The sequence below is a fragment of the Tyto alba genome, unplaced genomic scaffold (assembly GCF_018691265.1).
Source record: "Tyto alba isolate M040663 unplaced genomic scaffold, T.alba_DEE_v4.0 Super-Scaffold_27, whole genome shotgun sequence".
NCBI lineage: Eukaryota > Metazoa > Chordata > Aves > Strigiformes > Tytonidae > Tyto > Tyto alba.
The window spans coordinates 22076893-22098439 of record NW_024881301.1 but is presented as its reverse complement, the minus strand read 5'-3'; the positions used below and the strand labels follow the sequence as shown (position 1 = coordinate 22098439).

The 21547-nt window shown below is 44.1% G+C and overlaps 1 protein-coding gene across 1 annotated transcript in view; it reads right to left on the bottom strand.

Moving 5' to 3' along the window:
* Nucleotides 1–1412: 1412 nt before the first annotated feature.
* Nucleotides 1413–21547, bottom strand: part of SCGN (secretagogin, EF-hand calcium binding protein) — a 29477-nt gene continuing 9342 nt past the window's right edge. The window contains exons 3-11 of the mRNA XM_042798107.1: nt 19240–19332; nt 18550–18639; nt 17599–17655; nt 16658–16735; nt 6049–6104; nt 4522–4567; nt 4344–4403; nt 3394–3462; nt 1413–2053 (exon numbers count right to left, since the gene is read on the bottom strand). Coding sequence (XP_042654041.1) covers nt 1925–2053; nt 3394–3462; nt 4344–4403; nt 4522–4567; nt 6049–6104; nt 16658–16735; nt 17599–17655; nt 18550–18639; nt 19240–19332 — 678 coding nt within the window. The 3' untranslated portion in view covers nt 1413–1924. The remainder of the gene's footprint in view (nt 2054–3393; nt 3463–4343; nt 4404–4521; nt 4568–6048; nt 6105–16657; nt 16736–17598; nt 17656–18549; nt 18640–19239; nt 19333–21547) is intronic.

Below are 21547 nucleotides of genomic sequence, written 5' to 3'. Positions count from 1 at the left end.
CTACGCACTCGCATTTTGAAAGCTAATAAAACTATTTGTGTGAACTTGCAGAGAGGAAGGCTTCAGCAAACTCGGTATTAAAAAAAAATCCCAGATTTGTATAAAAGAAGCAAAATACATTGTGAAACTGACATATCAAATTCACTACTGTTCAGTGTCTGCTGAATAAAAACTATTGGCTATAGATGATGTGAAAAGCATAAGGTTTCAATAAAGATGAAGTGATGTATAATTCTTGAAATGAGAGTTGTGGTTGCATATAGTCTTTAAAAGATTTTTATTTTAGGTTAAAACTTGCTGTATTTTTGGTGAGACAAAGCAGGATATTCTTGAATTTTTACTTCAGTAAATGAGAAGAAGTTCTACTGATATCAATAGGATTAAAGAGGGGTAAAACAGAATGGACCTGTTATAATTGAAAAATACAAATAGCATAGAGGTCATACATCTACGAGTGGAAACATATTGTAGGGGATGGTACAGAAACTGCTCCTATGTCCAAAGTAATATAAATTGTAATTTAAGGAAAGAATAATAACCATGAGAATGATATAAAGGCTCAAAGAAGAGTGAGAAAGAGAATATACTTCAAGGCATAATTATTTCGGCTGATAAATCACATCCTATTGGAGGTACGATGGAAAGATGGTCGGTGATACACTCAGCACTTGTTCTGTCTGTAATCTTATCATCAATGTAAATAGAAAATAAGCATATCCCTAAAATTCTGTGTGTTCTTAAGCGCTTTATTGACTCGCATCTCCATCTCTATGCATGTTGACTGAAGGTAATTTCTGATTAATTTTTGCAAAACCAAGTATAAAGGGAGTGTTTCATTGTACTGCCTTGTTGAAAGAACATAACCGGAAAGACACTTGTAGTGTCAAATCTGGGTCTCTCATCTGTAGGAGACATAAACACTGAAATGTGCAGGAGTTTTGCCAACAAACCCTCCCCCTCAGTTTTCTCTTCAGAAATGAATAAAGGATTATTTGGGCATAATAGTGTAGGTGTGGTACTTTCTGAATATCCATTCAAAACCTCCGGAATAGAGAAATATGTGGCAGAAATGCTGCTGCTGCCATTGGGCTCCAGGATCACACCCCATGGGCTGGGAGTGATGGGAAGTTTTAAATTCAATATAAAGGTTAAAAGTATTTACTAACTCTTACAGATTAAAAAAAAAAATAAGCATGTGTTTAAGAGCTTTGCTCTAATTACACTTCTGTCCTTCCAGTTTTTCAGTTTATGGAAGCCTTGTATACTATTTCAGTTTGGGTTGGAAAAAAGACCAATAGGCATCACAAAACCTCTTGCTATTTAACGTGTTTTGCATAAAATGGCTACAACGTACTGTCTGCCAGTCTGTAGCAGATGGCTTTCTGTATATAACACATAAACTCCAATCTTACTGAATTTCTGTAATTGCCATTTTTTATTTCTGCACAAATACACTGTCATCCATCCAATATTTTAAATGCACAAACAAAGCGCGACTCTCACCAAAGTAATGATTTCACATGTAAGGCGACCACCGGAAACACCTAGTAGCTGCACTCCAAGAGCACTGACACGGCATTTTTAAGGAGATGCTTGTCCCTATCCTAGGGGACGGGCAGGGCACCGTTTCGTTGCGGGGGGCAGGAGAACAGCAGCAACGCTTCTGCTGAGCAGCTGGTGTGCTGGTGGGCAGAGACACTGCTAAGGGGACCCACGAGCGGCGGCAGCGAGCGAACACCACACGGGGGTTGGCGGAGCGGGGTGGCCCTCCACGCTGATCCCGCTCTGCCGCGTCCTCGTGCAGCCGCTCTCCGGCCCGGCGGCACGGTGCCCCGGCTCCCCCCCGCCATCACGGGGGACATGCTTCTACGAGGAGCAGCAGGCAAATCTCACAAGGGAAACACAACCGCGAGCGCTCTCCTGGCTACGGGTTCATCTTAAGCCCGAGACACAAAGCCAGTTCGGATTTCTGAATTTTCCCATCCTTGTTCACATCGCAGTGGTTGAGCAGGATCTGGCGGAACTTGTCCAGGTCCACCCCGCTAATGCTGGGCTGTAGGCAAAAGAGAAAAACAGTGCTGAGAGAGAAAACAGACCTGGATTTCCCCAGCCCTGTAAAGCAGCAGGCTGTGCAGCGGCTGGGAAATCCACCCAAGGAGGGGTGACCAAACGGCCTGACCCCACATCAGCTCACACGTGGTGAGGAAGCAAACAGAGAAGGGGAAAGGGCACCCTGCAAAAACAGAAGGGGTATGGGACTGTGAGTAACTATGGAAATGCAATTTGATTTTTTTGCTTAGTCAAGGACATCAGTATCTGATCCATATCAAACAAAAGTCTGCAGAAAGGTGTGCGATGCAGATCACTGCGCTACTGGACCTGTGCTTTCATCCAGTTTCCTCTCTCAGATCTGCTACATGAGAAGAGATGTGGAATTTCTGTCAGCAGACTACTATTTTACAGGCTAGTCAGCAACTTCAAAATACCTTCAGTGGATCAAATGAATGCTAAAGACACATTTTACAGGCTACGCTGTCTCTGTATGCTCCTAGTGCTGTGTCACTTCCTCTGCTTCCCACCTTCTCAGGAGGAGATCAAATTCACATGCACAGCTTGTGGTGTCCAAGGACAATGCTGATGAAGGCCCTTAGGGAAAGCACAACCTTTCCTCCTCTGCACACACATGCACGGAGCACAAATCCAACCTCCTGCCTGCCCTCACACCTTCCCTGCACTCCACATTGCCAGAACAAACACACACAGCCGTTGGCACACAGCTGCAGTCTCTGTTCTCTGCTAAACGGATATGGGAGCGCCCACATCCCTCTGCTGGGTCACATCGTGTGGAAATGCCACAGCTCAGGTTCAGAGGGAGCCGAACACCAGATATATTTGGATCAAAAGCTCTATCTTGGACTGCATCTGGAAACTCAAGGTAATCCAATGCAGATGGACTCTCATCCGTAAGAAGTGACACACTGAGTATGGATATTCTTGATTAGAGATAGATCTCAAGTAATTTTCAAGTGTATCCCTGTGCTGAACTGATGAAACAGTGAAAACAGAAGAAAGAACTTCTGATGACTGATTCACATCAACACAGTTTGTGATGCTGTAACATCTGCCAGATTCGGAGTATGAGCTAGAATGGACCTTTCTTAAATACAGTTGCTAAGTGAAGCTGTATTAATTTTTCAGGCAGAATTTCTGTGATATGGTGAAATGCTCTACAGTGTATATGCTGAGACTGCGACATTCATTTCTGCTGCTATCAAAGTGAAATTTGACTCTGTTCTTACTAGCCTCTCTAGTTACATAACCTTTCCAAAACAAGCATTTTCCTCTCAGAAATATAGGGAAATATTTCACAAATAGAAAGAGCCATGAAGCTACCTTGACCAGTTCCATCATGTCTTTGACAAACCCATCCACTTCCGGGCCTTCAAGTGCTCCTGTTTTACTCTGAAAGATGGAATAAACATCAAAATGCTCCAGTGAGTCAAAAACACTACAGTATTTACTGGTCAGTAGGTCCACCTGATCACTAAGCTTTATAGAATAAAGATCATAGAATCATAGAATGGTTTGGGTTTGAAGGGACCTTAAAGATCATCTAGTTCCATGGGCAGGGACAACTTCCAATAGACCAGGGTGCTCCCAGCCCCGTCCAGCCTGGCCTTGAACCCTTCCAGGGAGGGGGCAGCCACAGCTGCTCTGGGCAACCTGTTCCACACAGAGAAGAATTTATTCCTAATATCTAATGTCTAAGACCCCTTCCTTTTTCCCAAACCATCTCTCCCCCTCAAATGGAATCAACATCACCCACCATTTTGTGAGGCTTGCTGGTTATCACCCTGAGGGTTTTGAATGACTGTCAGAAGTGTCACTGAATTGCTGCTTTCTAACAGGCAGTTAGGTGGTCATGTCTGCCCTGGGCCAGACTCCCAAAATAACCCTTGGTTCAGTACTAGAAGGGGTTTTATTTTGCAAGGTGGTGGTGGTGATACAGGTCCCAAACTGCCAGAGACTGCGAGAGCTAAAACCACCACTTCCTCTACATCCCTTGGGTCTCCTGCAGGGAGATGCTGCTAATGCAGCTGTGCTGGCCGTGGCAAGGGAGCAAGTCAAAATGGGTCCTTTGTCACAAGGTCTCTGAGCATCACACCCCTCTGTCCCCACCTTACCCCCCAGCCTGGTGCTTGGGCCCCTCTGGCCCATGGGCTTGGGCACAGCTGCAGCTCCTGAGTGACCCCCCCAGCACACACCAGGAAGAAGAAGTCTGAGCAGCGTATGCTAAATCTGTGTCAATTAAAGAATGCAAGGGAATGGCCTCTAGGACTCACAACATCGTAGTGTGCAAAGATCTTCTCAAAATCTCTTCTCCTTTCTTCTGTGCTGCAAGCCTGTATGCAGAGAGGACAAGCAAATGAAAAAGAAGAAGGAAAAAGCTTCAAGTCTGGGCCCAAGTTATCTTAGCAGAGAGAGATGGGGTCAATGTATCAAAAAAGTAGCACTACTTACATCCATTTTAAATTGAAGAAGGAAATTTTCCTGGAGCGCCAGAATCCTGAATGGAGAGATTTAAATTATGACCTTTCTGCTTTATCATCTGCACACAAGCTATTCTGAACTCTGCTGGTTCGTAAAGCAGAGAGATTTTAGATTTAGGCCTTTAAAAAAGAAAATCACCTCCAGTGTTATTTATGGAGGGCTGCTACGGGAACACAAGCTCCCCTCCCTGTCTGATGGGGAATGGTGGGGGCCCCTTGGCTCACTGCAGATGTGATTCTTAGCACCGTTGCTTCTCCCAGAGCATTTCTGGTGGTCCAGCGCAATGGAGGTTGACACCCTCCGAAGAAAGACCTACCAGACAATCATTCCTCATAACTGGATTGCTGTGCTGCATTAAAGGAAAGAGTAATTTTTCACTCTGTTGGAGGGAGAATTGGTGGTTGTAAAAGTAAAGAACAAAGTAAATCTGGCCTGCACACCAAGACTGGCCAGATTCCTCTCCTTTCCCCTCTCAAAGCCCCTCACAGCACTGATAAAAGCTTTTCTCTCTCCAGTTGCTCTGCTAACCCTAAGGTTTTTAGAACAAGTGACACTGGGCATGCTGAGCTGTGTCTGCACATAGAAGGGTCTGGGGTGTGAGAAATGTGCTCAGACCAGAGGAGAGCCTCAGATGACCTGGGACAAGGGGGTAGTACAGAACTGAATTTAAGAGGAAAATGCAACAGCAACCCCCCCTTAGATATTCTCTGTTCTGCCTCTGTTTCTCCTCATCTATTCAGTGCTCAAAGGGAACTGCCACATGCACTGCAGACATTTGTGCTGGCATTTGTCATGATCCCAACCAGAAAGTAGCAGTGGCAAATCAGCACCTCTCTCTTCTTCTCATCCCTCAAACTGGTGTTTTAAGACTGTACATGCACATTTAAAGTCCCGTCCAGTCACTGCACATACATTTACAGACAGAGGCATAGTCGCTATCTGTATGCAGAGAAAATCATATAAAAGCCTCTGAAGTATCAGGACACAGAAGAGACAGAGGCCCATGGCTGAGTCCCCAGCTTCATTCACAAGCCTCTTCACCATGTCTCTCCAAATCCTTTCTTACTGCCATTGGCAAACTCCTTTGCAGTGGCACTTTTATTCCTCGAACAAGCAGCAAAAATTCTTTGCAATCCCCGCTGCACACAATTATGTGAAATAAATGTGACCCTGCAGAAGGGGATTGCCACCCTTCTTTTGGAGAGACAGTGCCACTGGCTGCTTCGTCACCTCCTGAGGAGCATCGCAGAGGTAGCATGGATCATGCCAGAGCACACTGGTGATGCACAAAGAGGTCCTGGCACTGTCACCAGTTCTAGGTTCTTGGACTATTGCAACGGGGTCTATGTGTTAGAGACCTGGGATACCTACATCAGAGTACCTGATTTAATTTGAAAGGAGGTAGGATTCAAATGCACAACCCCAGAGGGAGATCATCACCTTGCCTGGATCTGCTATTGCAAGCTGAAAAAACTCATCAATATTATTAAAGCCTACCTTGCCAGGTCATTCAGGTCCAGCCGTCCATCTTTGTTTTTGTCAAAGATTTTCATCTAAAAATCAATAAAACAGAGATAAAATAAATAGGCCATGAGGAGAACACACATACAAAAAAGCCAATATATATTTTGTGCTGCCCTGCACCCTCATCTCTGCTTGCTCAGGGTGCTTGCCCAAGCCACAGGTGGCATGGCATCCTCTGCTAGAACCAAGTGCCAGGGTGGCACAAGAGCATAGCAAAACCCTCCTGCTTTCTGACAGTGACAACCCAAGCATTCAAGTACCAGCACCACTCCCTTTCCACCTTACACGGGGATAAAGACATGTCTCCAGCAAACACCTTAAGAAACTAAATACTGGCCTTGGCATGGTCCCTGAAAAAAGATGCTGAAACAAGGGGGGAATTTCCAAACACTTCCAGTCCAACTCCATCCTTATCTCTGACTGTTGCTGTGGCTACCAAGTGGCTGAGAGGCAACTGTCACCTTCTGATAGATGCTTAGGTCAGGTTTTACGCCTCTAAAGTCAGTGGGCTTTCCTTGGATCAAAGCCTGCTGTCAGAAAGTGCTAAGACTTGGAAGGAAGTTCACACTGCCAACATCAAGAGGTTAATCTGTGTGAATACGAAATTTATCCTTTCCTTACTATTGCCTTTTCCTTAATATGATCTTTTCAATGAGTCACGACCACAAATTATTTATTTATTTATTGTATTTGTTACTGTGTTTCTCTGCAAGGCACAAAAAAGAGTCTGTTACAGGGAAAGAGAGGGAGATGTTTAATGGGTTGCAAACCCGAATAAGTCATGGCTCAAAGTTACAGAAGAAAACATATTCCACATTGCAGGGGGGAAAGATTAATATTTTACTAAAACGGGTTGCCGGTTTTTGTCAGGTACTCAGTATGGAATATGCATTAATCTTACCTTGATAAATCTCATTTACTTATTTAGTGGTTATAAGTAATTGGGTCACTACAAATCTTTGGTGTAATTGCACCCTTGGTTGAGAAGACTCATACTAGTCCCCATCTCAGGAGGCTTAGAGGGAGAGGACCATCTGCTATGACACAGCCTGAACGGGTGGGAGCCAGTAGCAGGTCCTGAGCACTTCCCAGCAGCAAAACTGGGGCAGAGTCTGACACATGCATGAGGAGAGGTAGTGTCTGGACAGTTGCTACTTCTCAGGGAGATCTTGCCTATTTTGCAAGTTCTGCCTCCTCCCTGCCCATTGCTTAAGGGCAGGCAGCTATGCTGAGGATGGCAAATCTATGGTAACCTTTTATTGTACTGCATTTAGATTAAGAGTCTGCAACAGAATTTTATTCCATTAATTATTTTGAGTGTTTTACATTACTGAAGTTTGGGTGGGATTTTTGAAGAGCACTCGGTAAGGGCTGACTTTCTGTCCCACTGAAAGACAGCATAGGACTCCTATGAACAACTGAAGGCCCATACTGAGGACTCTGCAAAAATTACATCCTGAGAGCCATGCAGGTGTTCAGTGGCACATGGAAAGTCAGTTTACTGTCTCACTGGCCTCTGCCAAACACATGATCTGTGCGGAGTCACTAAATGACAGAAGAAAGACTTCTGAATCTTCCTACACTCTATTGCTGGAGAGATGAATAAAGCTTCCAAGCCATCCAGGGGCCTTCTCTCAGGCTGCATTGGTCCAAGTTGTCCCTTTCCAGATTATCTAACTTCTTCCATCCTTCCCCATCAGTTATCCCACTGCAATATGGGAGATTTTTCCCTGGTCTCTGATGGGGCCACAACGGGGCAAGACTGGAGGAATGGTTGGGAGCAGGAGCTGCCTTCGCTGGTGGCACCGAGAGGAGAAATGACCTTGCAATGACAGCCTCCTGATGCCATCAGAGACACAAACCTGAGCTTTCAGACCCTGGCTGATAAAGGAGTTATTCTTCAGGCAATAGAAAATAGTTAATGTTCCTTCCAGAAATATATCACCCCAGGTAATATTTTAAAAGCTTCTCTCCATACAGGACATCAGTGCCTAACCTGGTTTTGTTTGTTATGTGAGGAGAGAGGGAGATATCCCTATGCTTCATTTTCAGACACTCTCCACCACAGGTGGCTTTGCAACACGCAGCTTATGCTACTACTCTGAAAAATACTCCGTAAAGGAAGTTTATGAAGACAAACCCTACTTAGTCAGATAGAGAAAGTACCAACATTTGGGTGGTGGGAATACCATAGTCCCTAGGCTCTACAGTAACTTAAGCGCTTTTGAAAATATCACTCTAAATCTCTTTGCTTAGGCCACTGAGGAGCATTACTTACCCACACGACCTGTAGGAAGTCACCATAAAGCAGTGTGCCTGGTGTGGTGGGAGAGGACAGCATTTGTTGGGAAGCATGGGGCAAAGCTCTCTGGGACTCTGCTGCCCCGGCCAGGGCAGCTCTGGCTGAGGACACGAGTCTTTTCTCCACACAAAGGTACAATGTCCTTACCAAAACACAGTAAAACTTACTGCCTTTAACACTCTTTGAACTTCACCTGTATTCTCCTACACATTTCTGAGTTCCTGGAAGTGGTTTTTATTTTCTCCCACTCTCTGTATGTCTCAGAAGTACTCTCTTGAGGGTAAAAGCCAATGCTTCAGTCCAGAATTCAGATTCAAATAGAGCCCCAGATATATTTTTCCTTCTGTGGTGCCTCAGGAAAGCAAACATACAGAGCCTCTGGGAGAAGTTCAGCTCTGTGACCACAAGGTCCTGACGTCCATACAAGCTCACTGATAAACACCTGTAAACGATGACTGTGGTTGCAGCTTCTGGGACCAGGACAGACCTGGTGGTACCCAATGCAAGGGGGAGACTTAGGCCCATTTTTCATTTCACATAGGCCTGTCTGAGTTAAGCCATGAGTTTCTTTTTCAGTGAAACATCTCAAGTCTCATCTCCTATTCCACAGAATAAATAAACAAACATCTTAGTGTTGCTATTCTTGGTCTGGGACTTTGGGTGTCCCACCTGGCCTGCATCTGCTCTACGTTGTGGGTGCAGCATCTTTTCATGGTTTCAGAAGTTGCAAATAGCCAAGGGAGGCTGAAGTGCACCCTTAATGAAACAGGCTAGATTACGGGTGATGGTTTAGATGTGAAAGCCTTTCTGCTTCATTATCAATTTTCTGAGCTGGTGGTTTTCAGCTCTATCCATTTCTGAAGCTTTTACAATATTCCAGCAGTAGTGCAGACTCCATTAAAACACATTTAACGGCAGAGATAATACTTTCCTTAGTGGAACACTTAATGAAAAGCAACATCCCCAGTCAGTTTGCTTCATTTGCACCCTATCTTTGAGCTTAACATTAAACTTTCAGTGGTTGACCGTGTCCTAACCAGCTCCCCTCTCTGACCTCCTTCACTCAGCTCTGCTTTTGCAATACCAAGAGAGAATCTTTGTCTTTTCAAATTGTTTGGCCTTTTCCTGCAATAAGAATCCTGAATAAAATCTTCAAACATATGCAATATTTTGATTGTCTATACCAGTCAACAGAGAGAAAATAAAAGTGGCAGGAAGAGCTAGTCTGAGCTAATTCTTGTCCAGTGATTTCCACATGCAAGATGGAAAACATGCAAGGAAGATGGACTAATGTTCACTGAATTAGTTCAGGTACCACAGCTAATAAGATAGACCTAATCCTATTATCTAGACAACTGGGGCTCATGCATACCCACTACATGGCAATCTCAGGCTGCATTACTTAGGAAAAGCCTGGGGAAATGTTTATTAATTAAACTTTCAAATTTCAAGCATGCAAGTGTTTGATCTGATCTGCTAATTGTGTACATAAGTACAGAAAGAATGACAGAGAGTATCCACCCCATGTGACAAAGTGTACATCATGGGAGAAGCAGATATTTGAAATCATTACGAGATTGTTTCTAATTTAAACTTTTGCCTTTATGCACCATCTTGATATGTTAAACTTGATGGATTTTTAGTTTACACTCTTCAAAGGTATATTTATGCTGCCAGGCTGATATGAAACATCTCAATGTGGTTAAGGATAAGGTCTGGCATGTTTAAGTAGCACTCCATTTTACTAAAAGCTTTGTCGCATCTAGCAGTATGCTTTATAAAATGGTGCATTTATTTTACTGTCAAGCTACCCTGTGTTTTAAAGTGTTTGCACAAATTAATTCACTGACATTTTAATGGCAGTGCACCAAGGAAGTCTTATTTCTGTTTGTTTGAATGTAGTCCATGCACTCTGAGGCAGACAGAGCATAAGTAAGAGCTGGGTTTACAAAATAAGAGTTGTTACATCTTGTTTTTAAGTGCAAAATGAAAACTGCCATTGGCTTTGAATTCAGCAAAGGAAATAACTCTGCTTTTCCAGTCAGGTGTTGTAAAGAAGGCCACTGAAATGTCATGATATGACAAACACACACATGCTTTGAAGAGCAATATAAGATTATAAATCTGAAGTATTTTCCGTGACTGAGATAAGGAAAGAAGTAAACAACCAAAATAAATAGTTCTGTGATCAGCGGACTCACTAAAGCCTGCTTTTAGACATTCTCTGGCTCTGGTTCTCTGTGTGTAATAAAAAGTGTTTTATCCCTCAGGTGGAACACAGAAGGAGTCAGCTCTTGCCTGACCTCCTCCTCTCACAAATATATACATTGAGGGCATCTATACCTGTCAGCTGTATCTAAAAGAAATAGGCCAGTGAGTACAAAAGTTATTGAGGATGTATTAAGACAGGCACGTGCCCGAGCTGCAGGACTGCCTATGGTTTCTTTCCTTAGGGAAGGACAGGGGCACAAAGGCTTTTGCAGAGCAATAGGAGGGCCCTGTGGCCAGCAAGTTACCCTCAGGACAGAAGCTCAGTGCTCTGACAGAACAAATTGCCTCTGCGATATAGATAAGTTGTTTAGTGCAGGGTTTCTAAGAGTGTTTTGTTTCCTAAAAGACGAAGACTTATCTGCTGAGGTTTTCAAAAGCCTGCAGGGTCCTGAGTTCTGTTGGTTTTGATCTTCAGAAATGAAGTTTGAGCTTAAATGGGATTTTCTCCTTCCCCTGGTTTATGTCACAGCAAGCATGGAGCAAAAGTGGAGGTGACAGCACTGCCGGGATTAAGTCTAGAAGGGACACAGGAGGCAGATTTTCCTCCATTGCGATCATCAGCTGTGTGGGCCCTCTCTTTTTCACACAGCGAAGCAACAAGAGAAATTGCACCCCTCCAAAGCCAGGAGGAAGCTCTCTGGGAACCGGGGGGCTCCCGCAGTGGTGGCTGGGGTTGGGAGATGTGATGGGTGCAATGCCAGTGCATGACTGGAGCTGCAGGCTCCTGGGGGTGACGGCACCCTTACGAAGCTGCCCGGGTGAGAGGCCAGCATGGACCACCACCAGGAGAAGGGATGTACAGACTGCTCCTTTAGGCAACCAGTCTTTTAGGCTATACTCCAGTCCTATTATATTTCTAAAGCTTTGGGAAGTTTGCTCAGTGTGTTAACAAACATAATAAACCCTATTTAGGCTTTTGTCAATACAATGAATATCTGTCTTTCCATTTCTCTGGTCATAAGAGACTTCATTAACACAGATAAACTAGCTTGACCAGTAAGGTGTTAAGGGGCTATATTACCTGGATTTTCTGTGCTCTGACTTTTATTTCCCTGCAAAAGTACTCTGGCATTGGCAGTGAGTACAGACAGACAGACAGACAGGCTTTCACAGCCAAAGAAGTGACCACACTGAGCATCTAGCATCCTCACAGAGGGGACAGGCAGCATCCACAAAAGCACCAGAAATCCCCACCATATACAACAAAGGTAGTCCACAATGCCTACTCATGGACACAGACCATATTCAGGGAGAAGTCAACCTGTTCCCCTTTGCACTGAGAAGGTGAGGAGCCCTCAGTTAGCCAGCTGCAGGCTCGGGTGCTCAGGCTACATGGCTCAGTCCCCTGGAGAAGTTTTGCAAATAAGCACAGCAAAGCTCTGGCATCATTACAGCTGGGAGGATTCCTATGTTGACTTCTCTGGGGCTAAGATTTCATCCTCAGCCATCTCCATCTGCAAACTTTCAAATGTTGTAGTTCAAGACTGATGTTGGTTGAGTTATTACTCACTGCACTTATGTTGTTGCCTCTCTAGAATTTCAGCTTGTGGTGGGCAAAGATGGTATGCTGGCTTGGGGGGGGGGGTGTTATCCCTTACATTTTGCTAAAATATAATAATGCAAAAATTAAAGAGCTTTTTTATTCTCAGTCTGACATTATCAACATAAGACAATGCAAAAAGTGAATGTCAGCGTTGCACATGCAACTGTTTCAGTAGTGTATATAACTTAATTTGCAGACATTTGCCTCAGCAGTGAGCTTGCCATGCACGTGGCTTGTAGACATTGGGATTACAGACTAAAAGCAGCAGGCTGCTATCTGGGAAGCTATGAATTCCCAGTGTTTCTATGAACAAGGTAATAACACATGCCAAGATGCAAAAGCTGAGTGAAAATTTTGTTTTTACAGAAGAGAAAAGGATGAATACTTAATTTTACCTGAAACTATGTCTTAAATCTAGTTCATATTCCGGAATTAACAATATTCTGCTTAAGCACACATCTGTGTGCATGCACAGGTGTAGAAGCTGTGACAAAATGTTGTCAAATGCGTGTGTGAGCTGGGTATATATGGGCTGAAACTTCACCAGGACCCAGAAGCCTAATAACAGCTTGACTTTGGGGGCTGAAGGGAGGTGAGGAGGGATTGGGAAAGGTTGTTAGCACTACTCTTGTCTTCCACAGCTGCCTTCTCATCATGAAGCAGCAAGGGGGCAAATTTTCATTTTTCCAGCTTGCGTTAATTCAGGAAGGCAGAATATTCTCACCATGCTCTTAAAACCCTCCGTTTTCAGCTATGCCCACCCTGTCTCCTGGAGAATACATGCCAGAACCCCTGGGGCATCTTCTCATGGCTCAGAGAGGCTCAGAGGAATACAAGGCTTGGCTTCGGCCTCTGAGTGCCTGCTCCCTGCCAGCAGCTCTCAGCCTATGCCCACGGGAAGGCAACAGAACTGCAGACTGTTTTCAAGGACTCAGAACTGCACATGGCTCTGTATCTTCTCATGCAAGTGGGTGCATGTAAATAAATATTAATACACACCTGATGACTATTAATACACACATATATATACATAGGCATTAAAACTAACAAGAACTGTGCCTTCAAAGGGGCTTCCTCAGCACAGGGTTGCTACTTTAACTCCCCCATGAAGAGTCTTGAGAATTCAAATGTTCTTCTTTCATGACTCTCCCCAGTGGATTTAGTGCTCTTTAACATTTGATTTAGCAGACTCATGGGGTTGTGCAATGCCAACACATTTGCTACCTATTTTATTTCCAGGGGTTCATCACTTGTTTATCAAATCCCTGATCTATGTCATTGTTCTCTGAAGGGAAGATGTGAAGGTCACAAGGAAACAGAATAGCCTCTTGAGAAACAGCTTCTAAGCAACCTGATAAAGTGATGTTCCTTCCTGGAGACAGCCAACTTCTTCCAAAATAAATACTTTCTCCCTGTTCACAACTGTTTTTTTAATGTGGTGTAAGATCATTCATAGCAGCATAAGTAAGTGGCAAGTATTTAGCATGCCCTGGTTGATATGATACCTGCTCACAGCTCTCACGAGATAAAGCTGCAAATACCCAGCAAAGAATCATAAATTACCTTTTCTCATGGTTTTTTTTTTGGTCATGCCTGGGCTGCCTTCTTTAAAATGATAGTTTCTGTCTTTTCCCCTTCCTATCCCCAATCCCTATCTCCAGAAGGCTCTGGGGTCCACTCAGTATATCAGTAGCTGCTTAAGATGTGTGCAACTGGCTCTGGATGTACAGAAAAGTGAGCAGACATCTGTAAATTCCTGTGGAGACAGATGGGTTTACAGGTTCTTGGGACACAGCTTATTTTAACTGAATGTTATTATGGTGGCAATTGAAAGCCCTGAGTTGGATAGATGGGCCACCCTGAGAGACCTTGTACCTGTGTCCAGCAGAAACAGGTCCTTGTCCTGAAGACCTTGTGCTCTATACAGATAAAAGGGTGGGAGCAAAGAAATAGGGGAGAGGAATATTCCATTCTGCAGTAAAGGAATTGGTGCTGCTGTTTGGTAAAAATACAACAGAAAGTCTGTGAAAGCCTCAGGAATGAAATGTAAGGTCCACTGTCCCCCTGTTTTCCCAGACAGTGGTGATGGGCACTTCAGCAGCTCCCCACTCCATGTGGAACACAGAGAGAGAAAGCAAAGGGCTCTCCTTGGCCTGGGCCTTGACATCATACCTTTGCTACTGGCTCCTCAAGTCACTTCTCCCTTTTTAATCCAGCACTGCAAATGTAAGAGTGAGTCTTTCTTCCTTCTTTGTAATTTTGGCCTCCTACTTCAGATAAATTCCCATGCAATCACATTGTGCAGTGTACCCGCTACTATAGAGATGCTGTCCATGCGGATAATTTGCTGTGATATATAGCATCCATATCCTCTGTTTTACTACAGAATATCAGGGGGTAAGATTACGTGTGTTGTAATTTCACACCCTGCCTTAGCTCTTGGGATCAGGTGTGTTTGTAAACATTCTTGATCTTCAGTTTATAGCAAAGAATTACAAGGAAGAAAAACTCATCTGTCATGTCCTCATTTTATAATAATCATTAACAACCCTGATTCTTTTGGCATTGCGGCTTTGCAAACTTTTGTCCTCGTGAGTCAGATCTGCATTTCAGATCATAGATTTCCGCAGATATACAAACTATCTCTTTTCCCAGATCAAATCTTATCCTGTAACTAGAGACTAAACTGCCTCTCCAAGGATACAAAGCCAATCTATAAAAAATCATGGGAATAGAATCCAGACATCCTGGGTGTCAGTCCCAGGCTGCATTGATATCTAACTGCATTAGGGCAGCTGAAAACGCAGACCTTTCTTGTGAAATTATGGGAAAGGGAAAGGAGTTGGAGGAAATGAATCACCCAATGTCTACAAGCTGCAGATTGCCTGTTCCCCAGCACCTAATCAGAGATTAGCCACTGGGACTGGAAATCTTAATGGAGCAGCATAAAAGCTATTTGCTAACTGCAAATACTACCAGAAAGATTTTTGTTCTAGCTGTAGCTTCTGAGGTTTTACTGTTTTCAGGCTCTGCCAGTTGGAAAATAATTTCTATATCTCGTATTACTCTCCCTTCACTGTCCTATAAATATGAAAAAAAATCTACGCTCTTCTATAATGGTACAGTTTTTCACTTTGCTCAAAAGGGTCACATTTCTAGGAACAGATGCATTATGCATACATAACGTGCTATTGCAAAATATGTTGGCAGCTCTTTGTTTGCTTGCATACCAAGCTGTTTTTTAGGTACAAACACAGATTTTTGTGTCAATAATCAAGGTAGTTCCATCTGAAAATCATTTAGAAAATTGCAATGGTAGATGTCTGCTAGTGAAACTCAAATAATACCCTTGAGAACGACATCAAAAATAAGTTGCTTTTTTTTTTTTTCTTGTTTTTAGATGGTTAGATATAATAAGTTACTCTGAAATCCAGGTGAATGATGCTAAACTTACACCAAATATTATGTTGCTGATTGCAGTATAAAAGCTATATTGTGGTAAGGCAGGTGAAGAGTTGAAGCTTTCAGCCGCCCAGTCTTTCAGGGAAGCAGCAGGGAGCCAGCAAGGCTTGCTGGGCTCTGCAGAGCAGAAGAGCTGGATACCTGCGTGTCTCGGGAGCAAAAGGATTCGCTAGGAGGGAGGGAGGGAAGGAAGGAGCTGGAGATCTGGCTAGGGATGAATATACCCTGAAGAAAGATGCACCTCACCTATTTTTTAAAGGGGTTTAGAGCTGACTTTGCTATCACGTGCAGTTGAGCTGTTTCCTCATAGGAAACAGTTCAGCTCAAAGCAAAAATATTTGAAATGTTGTTCACAGCAGATGTCCAACGCGCTACAAAAAAACAGCAGCAGCATGTGCTGCTAACTTTCCACAGGGATCTCTTGGAGAAGATATACTTTTTATGAGGGCATTTATGGCCTGATAGACATTGACCCTTGTTGTGGTTTGAGCTTGGTCAGCAGCTAAACACCCCGCAGCCGCTCACCCACCCTCCCCCCACTTGGGAACAGGGAGGGAATCGGAGGGGCAAAGGGAGACTCGCGGGTTGAGATACAAACAGTTTAATAACAGTGACAGAACAACACGCTGACAGCAGGATCAACGGGTAACGTACAATACAGCTGCTCACCTCCCAGCCGGCCATCCCAAACACAAAGGCCCCACAGCTACACCCCCAGAAGTAAGACCCCCTCCCAGCCCACTCCTGCCTTTATATGGTGAGCACAATGTCACATGACATGGACTATCGGCCAATCGGGGCCCAGCCCTCCAGCTGTGCTCCCCCCGCCCCCGCACACAGGTGAGGGCACTGGGCCCTGGGGAGCCCCTGGGGTCTCAGGGGGCTGCAGCTCCTCCCGCTGCCAGACCAATGGGAGCTCTAGGCCAGCCCCTACCAGGACAACCCTGAAGAAGATTTTTAGGCCGTATTATAACCTAAACAATATTTACGCTGTCTTTTCTTACCATGGTATCAGTATATTCTTCCAGCTTGATTTCAGCAACCATCTTGTTATGCTGCAAAAAGAGATCTCGCAGGAAATCCTGTAGTAAGGAAAGAGACAATTTTTATTCTTTAGAGCAAATTAAATAAATGACACTAAGAAATTCAATCCAAATTCAGCAGAGTTACATGAATCTAATTTCATATTCCTAATCAGTGCTAGTGTCTTCAATTTCACATAAAGTTCACTTTTTTTAGTTGAAACATACATTTTCAAATAAATTAGAAAATAACCACTTTTCTCCAGAGCAGGCATACTGGAACGAGTCATAATTAACTCAGAAGATAACATAAGTCCTGCAATATTTGCTAATTGATCTCAAATCAAAGTATTTGCCACTCAAGCAAAACACTTAAGCAGCCTCTTATGTCTTTGTTGGGACACAGGCTGGAGCCACACACTGAGAGGTCAGCACGGGCTGGATCAAAGTCTTTGAGCTATGGTTTCTGAACAGGTTTCTGCTTCAATAGCCTGAGATTTAAAAACAAATCAGTGTTCAGAAACTCCACAGGCTAAGGAAGAGGTTGTGAAGAAATCTCATTAATAAAACACAATGGCTCTGGCTCTGTTTAGCTGGCAGAGGCACATGCACAAAGGTGAGGCAGTGCTCAGGGGGCTCCTTGGGTGCTTGGGGGTGACCAAGACAAGTGGGGTCATGGGACAAGGCAAGGGGGAAGCAGGACAGCAAAGGCAACAGCAGATCATCCTCCCTCCCAGCAGTGTCCCTGCAGCCGTGCAAGAGGGCTAGAGGGTTCCCAGTCCTTAAACTCCCCACGAATGACCTAGAAATGCCATTTGCCAACCTCACAAAAAGGCAGCAAATTGGTAAAGGCGATGGAAAGGCTCCCGCTGACATCAGTGAGCTGTAGATCAAGCCCAAAGAGACTTGTTAGAACAACTTACTTTGAGCTCGCCAGCTGAAATAAATCCACTGCTATCAGCATCGTAACTGCGCCAGATCTGAATGGGGATAGATTGATACGACCACATAAATACTGCAGTTAATCATCTGCTCGGGTGATAGACTGTAAAGATTCAAATCAGGACTTCCATAATGAGCAAGCTGTTGCATTATCCAAGATTTAATTAATTGTAGATGAAATAAGATAAACTTTCCACACAATAGCTTTTACTCTCACTTGGATGCTGTACATGTGACACACTGCTATTGCATACTTACTGCAGACATACTGCCTATAAGAGGAAGAAAAGACTAAGAAACCAACCCGCATTTCTTACCTAATTTGTACATGCAACTTCTTTTACTGCCCTGAGTAAAAGTCAAGGCCATACACAATTGGCCATTGATCTTCAAAAGCCTCCAGTTTGGATGCGAAATAAAAGTAACTGCAAGTAGTCTTGGAAAAACTGAAAGTCTGTGCTGGTATACTTAGGGGCAGAGATTGGAGTGAGACTGGGCAAGGTTAAGGAAACCTTATGGGCTTGTGCTCCTCAGCTGGCTCAACTTATGGAGATTTCCACTCCATGCCCTGCCAGACTAATGCTTCAGGATAAAATGGTGTTTAAAATGTGCCTGGTCTGCCCTCTTGGTCTATGCTGTGCTGCAGGTGAGGAGATGCAGCTTTGGTTGTAGGGCTGAATTTATCAGTGGGTAGGTACTACTGTAAGGTTTTGTCTCTGGTGGCATGACTGATAGGTGGCTCAGAGTGTTTGTGAACTTTGATGCACTCTTCAGGTGCCCTTGGTCCAGTCCTAGATACCACGTCTCTGCTTTGCTGGTGTAAATAATGTACAGCCTTCTCCACCTGAAGAGGTCAGAATGTGTTTTGCTTCCACAATACCCATGTATTTCCCATGCTAGGTTCTACAGAAGGTGGAAGTAGAGATACAGACCCGCATGAATTCCACACTGTTGTCCAAGGGAGTTTCCCGTCGGAAAAGCAGCAGAAAGTTCTCATCATCTGGCAAGATCATATTTGCAAGCTGGAAAAAAAAAAAAAAACAAAAAACAACAAAAAAAAAACCCCACATTTAAAAACCTCAAAACAAACTCAAACCATGAAAGTAAAAAAAAATAAAAATCTTGGATGGCTCCTGCCCCAGTATGGGATACATAAGCTGGGCACATTGTTGCCTTGGAAATAAACGCCAGGCCAAGAGATCTGGCTAATGCAGGACTCAATGACTCACCTTGTCGCCACCCAGGCTCTATCTTCCATTTGTCCCAAAACTGTTATAGGCCCTTATCATAGAGTCATAGAATGGTTTGGGTTCTAAGGGACCTTTATAGTTCATCTAGTCTAAACCCCCTGCAATGAGCAGGGACATCTTCAACTAGATCAGGTTGCTCAAAGCCCCCTCCAGCCTGACCTTCAATGCATCTACCACCTCTCTGGGAAACATGTTTCAGTGTTTCACCACCCTCATTGTAAAAAATATCTTCCTTATATCTAGTCTGAATCTACCTTCTTTTACTTTCAAACTGTTATTCCTTGTCCTATCACTATAGGCCCTACTAAAAGTCTGTCCTAATTCTCCATCCTTCTATAAAATAAATCCTGGTCTGGGGTTGGGGACAGATACCTCTTGGATTTGCAAGCGTCCATCTGTGGTGACATTGTAGGCAGACATGAATTGCTTCTTCATCCTCTGAACTTCTTCTTCTGTGATGGTGTTCTGCCATGGGGAAAATAACATGTGCACAAAAATTACTGAGGTCACTAGAAGAGTCTCCTGGAGGAAATCTCTCCTCACTCACAGATAACCACCAGGATCATTGCATCCTTACAGTTGGGGATAATGCTTCTAAAAGCCCACAAACACACCACTGCAGATGAATCTTTGGAAATAAGTCCTATGCATAGCTTTGTAGCAACTAAGCTTTCAGCTGGAAGACCAGTGTTTGGAGACCCCATAATATTTCAGTGACACCTGCTTCTTTTGCCGACTGTTCCCACTATATCACTGGCGTTTGTTTTTGCTTAAATGTGTGTTACAGCGGTTTTCATGCTGCTCATTTTCAACTCATGTTTTTTCAGGAAGGCATGCTTATCCTTGAACTACATCCCTGTAGTTCATTAGATCATCAGCCTTGAAAGGTGTCAGTGGAACTAGGTTGTTGCTTATTATTGCCTGCCAACTAGTTCGAGACCTGGCACCAAGCCCTGTCAGTGTTTCTGGGTTAATAGCATGGAATTTTAAACAATTCCCATTCCCTTTGCATCTGCTCAACCCATAATCAGTTTATACATAGTGAGTTTTCAGGACTTGTCAAGTTACATGTTTTGACAGGCATTGCTGTGACAGGTGAAATACAATGCTTAGGTTCATCAGTCATGATTTCTTTCTCTTAGCAGTAACCGTTAGGATACCTAGTCTGACTGGGCTACACAAAGTACAGTTCTCCCACCCTGGGGAAAGGCTTCTGGTCAGATGAGCTTTGTGGCTGGGCTGGGAAGGTCACCTAGTTAATCTTGCTCAAGCAATTAATTAAGTCCAACATTACCCTCTGCACCTGCCCTGAGCAGGTCCTGGATACTCTTCCAGTCTCGTGGGAAGTGGACCTCTCTGGGAGGGAGGGAAGGAGGGAGCGGGGAGAACCCGACTGACCCTTGGCATATCTTTGGAGCATTTTTTACAAGATAATAAATTAAATTCTTCTCAAACCCTGAAGAAAAGCCCTTCAAGGGTAACATCATCTAGGGTAACACAGGACTAGGACGTGCCAGATGATGGGAAGTTCAGGAATCAGGGAGTGGGAATGGGAGGGTAGGGGCACCCACATGGATCTTTGCAGGGCGCACCCCTGGGGTACAACGCCGAGGGATGGCAGCTCCTGGTTAGTGGATGAAACACCCACAGGGATGTGCCTGAGGTGGCAGTCCCCCTCCTGGGGCCTGCTGCTGGCCCTGAGCAGGTCCCAGGGCATGGCCACAGGATACTCCATCCCCGCGGTGGTGGCGAGCAAGCCCGCACCACTGCCCGGGCTGGTGCTCTCTGCCGGCTCCCTGGGTGCAGGCACGGGGGCACAGCACACCACTGAACACACACACACACACACACACACACACACACACACACAGAGTTTTCTTTCTCCTTGGCATCATAACTCGCCCTTGTGCTACTTAAATTGCCTTCTGATGGCACCTTGGCGCTTTGAGACACCTCCCAGGGCTTAGGCAAGCCTATCAGTTGCCGACTTCAATAGGCTTGCAAAAGTACTCTGAAATTATCCTCCTCCGTGCCCAGTAGGATAAGTTATTTCTGAAACTATAATCATAGCTGATATTTGAAAAGTGCGCTGTGGAGTTCAGACTAGTCATTTGTTCAGAAAGCTTATTGCTCAACTTTGTGTCAGCTACTAACCACCAATTCATTGAGCTTTGTGTGGCAGGAACATTGCTATCTGCATAAGAATAAGACAGCCTCCCTTTCTTTAATTTTATTTTTAACTGATTTAAACTATAGGATACATCAGCTAAATACCTGAAATACAACATTTACATAGCTCCCACAGCTGTTAGTCCAAGGGGTTACACAACAGTGGATTTTTCAAATTGAACAATCTCTGTTCATAAATATTCTACTTATGAAACACAAGTGGTAATGGATCTACTAAACCCCAACCCTTACTCCCACAGCATGAAAGTGAAGTAAAAGATACTGCACAAACTGGCTTTCCCACTCAAGGAAAAATTATTTGTATGTCACAGATTTTTACACTGAGAATGATACGCCTTGGATGATGACCATTAGGTTTCAAAGGTGACCTTTGTGTTTACCAAAAAAACCCCAATCACAGAAGATCAAAAAAAAAAGATCAAATAAGCCATGCCACTTCCAAGCAGAAACCAAGGTTGGGAGACCTGGTCTCCAAGATTAACCTACTGGT